Below are 7,500 nucleotides of genomic sequence, written 5' to 3' on the forward strand. Positions count from 1 at the left end.
GGCCCAGCCAGGCTCTGGGTATTACCTGGTACCAGGATGGTGATGGCGGTCTGTACGGCTTTGCGGATGATGTTGTCCAGGGCGAACATCCAGTGGGGCTTGATGTTGTGGTTACGAAGCACTTTGTTTACCTGGAGACCAGCAGAGCAGAACGGAGAGAGAGAGAGGGAGAGGGAGAGAAAGAGAGAGAGAGAGAGAGAGAGAGAGAGCAGCAGAACGGAGAGAGAGAGAGAGAGAGAGAGAGAGAGAGGGGGGGAAGCAGGGGATGAGAGAGAGAGCGAGGAGGAGAGAGAGAGAGAGAGAGAGAGAGAGAGAGAGAGAGAGAGAGAGAGATAGAGAGAGAGAGAGAGAGAGAGAGAGAGAGAGAGAGAGAGAGAGAGAGAGAGCAAGAGCAGCAGCAAAGCAGAGAGAGAGGACACATCATTTAGTAATGATTAGCATCTCTTCCGTATGAGCTGCATGTGTTTGTGGAGGCACAAAGACAGACACAGAGACACAAACAGACAAGACACAGACAGGCAGATAGACAGACAGACAGGCAGACAGGCAGGCAGGCACACAGACACTCTCTGCTCTGTGCACAGATTCAAAGCACAGGTAGGCGCCCACATTTTTTTTTCAGTATCTACAATTTACTTTGGTGTCCTAATGTTGCAAAGAGTAATTTATCATTTAACTACTATGTAATACTGCATGCTGCTATGTAAGCAGGGCCAGATGCTTAATGCACCTTTCCTCTTCCTCAATAGTCATCTAGCACAGTGTTTCCCAACCAGGGGGACGTGTACCACTAGGGGTACGCGAGCACACCTCAGGGGGTACGCGGGAAAATGTGATAATGACAATTGAATGGAGTATAGTCATACTGGGATAATGGAATATACATATAGAGCATGGGATAGGCGGTACTCATGGTACAACATAAAGGCTTAGGGGGTACGTGGGTCAAAAAAGGTTGGGAAACACTGATCTAGCACAGTGTTTCCCAACCAGGGGTACGTGTACCACTAGGAATATGCAAGTACACTGCAGGGGGTACTTGGAAAAATGTAATTTTAACAAATGTATGGGGCTCAGTTACATCGGGACACAGAAAACGATATAGAACTTGACTTTGGGGGGTGCTCGTGGCACAACGAAAATGTTTAGGGGGTACATAAGACAAAAAAGGTTGGGAAACAGTGATCTAGCACAATCATAAAACACACTGTTGATTGGACTGAGGATAACAGCATATTACTCTGAAATGATTTGATGATTTGCAAATAACATGATCTTAGTTATACTCTTTTCACCGATTTCATGTGATTACCACATCTCACCACAAGGGGGCATCTCTCTCCACATCACAGACAGAGCGAGCAAGTGAGTGGGTGAGTGGGTGGGAGAGAGAGAGAGAGAGAGAGGGAGTGAGTGAGAGAGAGAATGAGAGAGAGAGAGTGGAGGAGAGGAGAAAGAGAGAGTGGGGGGAGGAGAGAGAGAGAGAGAGGGAGAGAGAAAGAGAGAGAGAGGGAGAGAGAGAGAGAGACAGACAGAGAGAGTCCTTTTTGAGCAGAAGTCATTTGCCTGCCTCAGCATGGGGGCAAATTAGCCAGCTCACTTCCCCTTTCACTCCTCCTCTTCCTCTTATTCTTCCTCTTCCCTTTTTACATTTTTTCACCTCCTGATTTAATTGATGTTCCCTCGAAACACTTCAGCAAAGTGTTCAAAGTGTTGTGGTGTTCACACACCAAGCACGCAGACACACACATGCACACGCACCTGCACGCACATACACACACACATACAATACACACACACAAATACTGTATGCAGACACATGCATGTACAGTACACACATATGCCTGCACACACACACTCCCCTGGTCAGTAGGACGGTAGGGGGGGGGGGCGGCATTGTAATAATATAATAACAATAGGGGGGGGGGGGGGCGCCGCATAGTAATAATATAATAACAATAGCAGGGGGGGGGGGGGCATAGTAATAATATAATAATAATAGGGGGGGGGGGGGCGCATAGTAATAATATAATAATAATAATGGGGGGGGGGCGCATAGTAATAATATAATAACAATAGGAGGGGGGGCACCGCATAGTAATAATATAATAACAATAGGGGGGGGCGCATAGTAATAATATAATAACAATAGGGGGGGGGGGCGCATAGTAATAATATAATAACAATAGGGGGGGGACGCATAGTAATAATATAATAACAATAGGAGGGGGGGGGCATAGTAATAATATAATAACAATAGGAGGGGGGGGGCATAGTAAAAATATAATAACAATAGGGGGGGGGGACACCACATAGTAATAATATAATAACAATAGGGGGGGGGGCAGCGCATAGTAATAATATAATAACAATAGCGGTGGGGGGGCGCATAGTAATAATATAATAACAATAGGGGGGGGGGGGCGCATAGTAATAATATAATAACAATAGGGGGGGGGCGCATAGTAATAATATAATAATAATAGGGGTGGGGGGGCGCATAGTAATAATATAATAACAATAGCAGGAGGGGGGGCGCATAGTAATAATATAATAACAATAGCAGGAGGGGGCGCATAGTAATAATATAATAACAATAGCAAGGGGGCGCATAGTAATAATATAATAACAATAGCAGGAGGGGGGGTGCACTCACTGGCTAATGGCTAATGCTAATGGCTAAAGGTAATGGCTAAAGGTAATGGCTAGGGCTAATGCTAATGGATAAAGGTAATAGCTATGGCTAATGCTAGTGGCTAATGCTAATGGCTAAAGGTAATAGCTATGGCTAATGCTAGTGGCTAATGCTAATGGCTAAAGGTAATAGCTAGGGCTATAGCTAGTGGCTAATGCTAATGGCTAATGTCCTACTCAACGCGTCCTGAAAGCCGATGAGGACCAGTGTTAATTTTGACAGGAATTTTTAATTTAGTTCTAGTTTTAGTCTCTTGACGAAAATTTAATTTTAATTTTAGTCACAATTTAGTCATCTAAATAATTTTTGTTTTAGTGTAATTTTAGTCGACTAAAATTCATACAATTTTAGTCGACGAAACCTAAAATAATTTTAGTCAACTAAAATATTACATTCATTTCTACTTGTCTACAGTTCTCTATAAAATTGTCAAACTAAAATACCATTTGGGGAAATCAATGATTAAAATGACATAGACCTATTGTAGGCTAATAATAAAATATTGTCAAAAACTGCCAGAGCGTCTTATAAGCCAGTGCGTCCAATGTGTAAAAAAATCATGGCCGCGACACTCATAAATCTCTGTCGATATTTTAGAACGACTTCGGGGGAAAACGGGACTGCACGTTATGAAAAAATACTTGTGGGTATACAGTAGCCTACCAGTAGGCCTAATCAAGAACGTTGCGGGGTAGGTAGCCTACTGTATGCAAGCGTTACAAAGGCACGGCACCTGTTGGAAGACGTCTCTCTCTCTCTCTCTCTCTCTCTCTCTCTCTCTCTCTCTCGTGCGCATATTGCAAGCAGTGTTGCCAGATTTTCTACGACAAATAAGCGACTGACGCCCTAAAAACAAGCCCAAAAGAAGCGACTGACGGGCGTCGTGAAAACAAGCCCAAAAGAAGCGACCGAAGGGGTGGGTTGTCAGTCGCCTGCCTGGTCAGGGAAGACCTTGCTCTTTGCGAGGGTCTGCGTGGCAGCGAAAATCCCCACAAGTGACCACAGAAAGTGGGAGTTAACAATTTTGTAGTAGGGTCACTTGTAAGGATGAGTGAGAAAAAACGAGTTGCCATTGAGAAACACATTCAAATCACCGGCAGAGCAGGAGAAAACAGCAAGCCCAACCCTGAAAAGAACAATCCCAAAAAAAACGCAACCCGCGACTTTACAAAATTAAAAGCAACTGCTCAAGAAAAGAAGCCCAAGGTCGCTTATAATAAGCAGACTTGGCAACACTGATTGCAAGCTGTGGCATATTATTTGCTTGATGCAAAGTTGTGATGGCACGCGCTCTCGTTGACATGGTTGTGTCCATGGTTGCATGCATTCACAACACGTTATTGCAATAACTGCAAATAACGCATGTGAAAGCGTGGAAGGTTCACTTCCTATTTCAGTGTCCAATGTGTGTGAGGGAGGGGAGGAGGGAGGAGACGCGGAGCACATGAGGGTCGCTACTTGCGAAATAGCAGGCAATTCTTTTCCAATGTTTCAGTGACATATTAACAAAAATGCTTCCTATTGGTTTTCGTCTCCGGATGTATTGTAGTCACATTTTTATTTTTTTGACGAAAATATAAATCAATATCGTTATATTTTTCGTACAAACGCGTGCTGTTTTTTTCGTCATCGTTTTATTGTCGTCAGGGGAAAAACAATCGTTGACGATAATTATGATGAAAATATTTCGTCACGAAATTAACACTGATGAGGACGACCTGTAGCTGGCTGATGGCTAATGGCTAAAGGTAATAGCTATGGCTAATGCTAGTGGCTAATGCTAATGGCTAATGCTAATGGCTAATGGCGAAGGGCCTACTCACCGCATCCTGGAAGCCGAAGAGGACGACCTGTAGCTGGCTGATGGCGGTGCTGTCGAAGTCGAGCTCCAGCTTCAGCTGTGAGAGGGTGTTGGCTATCAACTTGCGGTCCGCCATGCGTACGAAGTCCCCCAGGCTCAACACCAGCGTACAGATATGCTGATGCCTCAGTTTGCTCTCCTCCGGGCCCTAAACACACAAACACATAGAGTACACACACACATACGTGAGTACATAGAGTACGTACACACACACACACACACACACACACACACACACACACACACACACACACACACACACACACACACACACACACACACACACACACACACACGCGCACACACACTCAACAAAGCTGGGCCCAGTTACAGCACGCTAAGAGCCCCTAAACACACACACACGGTACACACACACACACATACACACCCTATCTCTCTCTTTCTCTCTCTCTCTCTTTCTCTGTCTCTGTCTCCCTCCCCCTCTCTCTCCTCATTACCTGTGTGAGTGTCTCCATCAGGTTGGCCACCACTTTGTCCTTGTCCTCAGTCAGGATGCGGTGCAGGGTGGCTCTTCCTCTCTCTCTCTCCCTCTTTTTCTCTCTCTCTCCCTCTTTTTCTCTCTCTCCCTCTCCCTCCCTCCCTCCCTCCCTCTCTCCCTCCTTCTTACCTGGGTGAGTGTCTCCATGAGGTTGGCCACCACTTTGTCCTTGTCCTCAGTCAGGATGCGGTGTAGGGTGGCTCTTATTCTCTCTCTCTCTTTCTCTCTCTCTCTCTCCCTCCCTCCCTCCCTCCACCTCTCCCTCCTCATTACCTGGGTGAGTGTCTCCATGAGGTTGGCCACCACTTTGTCCTTGTCCTCAGTCAGGATGCGGTGTAGGGTGGCTCTTCCTCTATCTCTCTCGCTCTCTTTCTCTCTTTCTCTCTCTCTCTCTTTCTCTGTCTCTGTCTCCCTCCCCCTCTCTCTCCTCATTACCTGTGTGAGTGTCTCCATCAGGTTGGCCACCACTTTGTCCTTGTCCTCAGTCAGGATGCGGTGCAGGGTGGCTCTCCGCTCGCTGTCCTTGCGCAGCATGAAGAAGCCCGAGTCCTTCTCCTCCGGGGAGGGGGGGGCGCTGTGGTCCTCAAAGTTCTCCACCGGGATGCTGACACAGATAGAGAAACACAAAAACGCTGTTTTCAGCCCTGGTCCCTTTCATAAAAAATACTGAATCAAACCAAGATATGGCAAAACACGCCCACTCAATGCAAAAGCGTGTGCTCAAGTTGGGTCTCCTAAGGGGGCGTTGTCCCCTACGACTTCTTCTCTTTTTGAGGTGTTTGCGCAAGACGTGCGCTACCGCCATCTACAGCGCTAAGGGGACTTCACTGATTCTCAACCTCAGGACTCCGAAGGTCTCCTAACCGAAGGTCTCCTAAAGGGGTGTTCACCTGACATAAAGTGGATACCGGAAAAGAAACAAAATGACGCTTCTTGTTAGATCCACCTTCTTTGCTTTCATCTTCTTCTAGAGAGTGCACGAGAGGGGTGAGCGAACAGAGTTGTACAAGTGTTTACATGATGTTTTCAAAGCGGAAATTACATTTTATTCAGAATTAAATTGCGTTCATTCTGAATGAAATGTCTCGCCTGTAAATGAGGGCATTGTCTCAAATGAGGGCACATAAAGCCCATTAATAATATATTGCTGGATCTCAAATGGTGCACTTGTGCACTACAGTGTTCATGTTTAAGTGCGTATGGCGTATTAATTATGCATACGCACTAAAACATATTGTGCGTTCATGTTCATGTGCTCTCGAAATTATGGTAAATACGCTGACATGGGAAACATACATGAATGCCACCCAAGTGGTATTTTCCACTGGAAAACTCGTTGAAAAGTTTTACACACGAGTTTCCAAGACTCGTAAATACGAGTTTCCGAGAGCACATGAATGCACAAACAGTGCAGTGCCCGAAGTGCCAAAGTGCAGGATCCGAGACACAGCACAGCACAGCACATGCCTCACCTGAGGAAGAGCGAGCGGGTGCCCTTGACCTCCCGCTCGCTGTAGCACTTGGTGCTGGGCTTGAAGCTGAAGGGGTTCACCGTCAGCTCGTTGTCGGGGGAGACGGAGCCGTACTCGCTACTGCTGCTGGTGTCCTCCACCACCACGGGCACCGGCAGAGAGATGCTGCGCAGGTACTCTAGGGGGCGATAGAGGACAGTAGAGATATGAACAGCAGGTACTCTAGGGGGTGATAGAGGACAGTAGAAATATGAACAGCAGGTACTCTAGGGGGCGATAGAGGACAATAGAAATATGAACAGCAGGTACTCTAGGGGGCGATAGAGGACAGTAGAGATATGAACAGCAGGTACAGGAAGTAGAAATATGAACAGCAGGTACTCTAAAGCGGAATACAGGAAGTAGAAATATGAATAGGAGGTACAGGAAGTAGAAATATGAATAGCAGGTACTCTACAGAGCAATACAGGAAGTAGAAATATAAATAGCAGGTACTCTAGGACAGTGGTTCCCAACCTTTTTCTTAAGGGACCCATGTTTTTACTATTGTAAGCTTTGGTGACCCAACCATGCGAGCGCCCGCACGAGACGGAGTCACAAGATGCCCTCTGTTTCCTGCGAAAACTAATTTTAGTTATTTTATTCCTCAATTCGTCTTTGGTCAAATATAGAATAAATGTTTAATGTAGCACTTACAATTTGTTGCTTCTATGCATTTATTAGTTAAATGCTTTGTCTTTTATTCAACATGGGCTATATATATTTAAAATGAAACCCCTTAAAATCAAGAGGGCTCCGCGACCCCCTGTGGATCTTTGGCGACCCATAAGGTGGGTCCCAACCCATAGGTTGGGAACCACTGCTCTAGGGGGCAATAGATATATGAATAGAAGATACTCCATCTACTCTAGAGGGCAGAGAGATGCTACTCAGGTACTCTACAGTAGATAGAGGGCAGAGAGATGCTACTCAG

The 7,500-nt window shown here is 45.9% G+C and overlaps 1 protein-coding gene across 1 annotated transcript in view; it reads right to left on the reverse strand.

Annotated features, from left to right (window-relative positions):
• map3k5 (mitogen-activated protein kinase kinase kinase 5) overlaps positions 1–7,500 on the reverse strand; it is a 166,528-nt gene that overhangs the window by 11,506 nt on the left and 147,522 nt on the right. Inside the window, 4 exon segments of the mRNA XM_063223828.1 lie at positions 26–131; positions 4,519–4,704; positions 5,491–5,659; positions 6,528–6,705. Of these exon segments, the coding sequence (XP_063079898.1) occupies positions 26–131; positions 4,519–4,704; positions 5,491–5,659; positions 6,528–6,705 (639 nt within the window).

Source organism: Engraulis encrasicolus, chromosome 18, assembly GCF_034702125.1.
Source record: "Engraulis encrasicolus isolate BLACKSEA-1 chromosome 18, IST_EnEncr_1.0, whole genome shotgun sequence".
Lineage (NCBI taxonomy): Eukaryota > Metazoa > Chordata > Actinopteri > Clupeiformes > Engraulidae > Engraulis > Engraulis encrasicolus.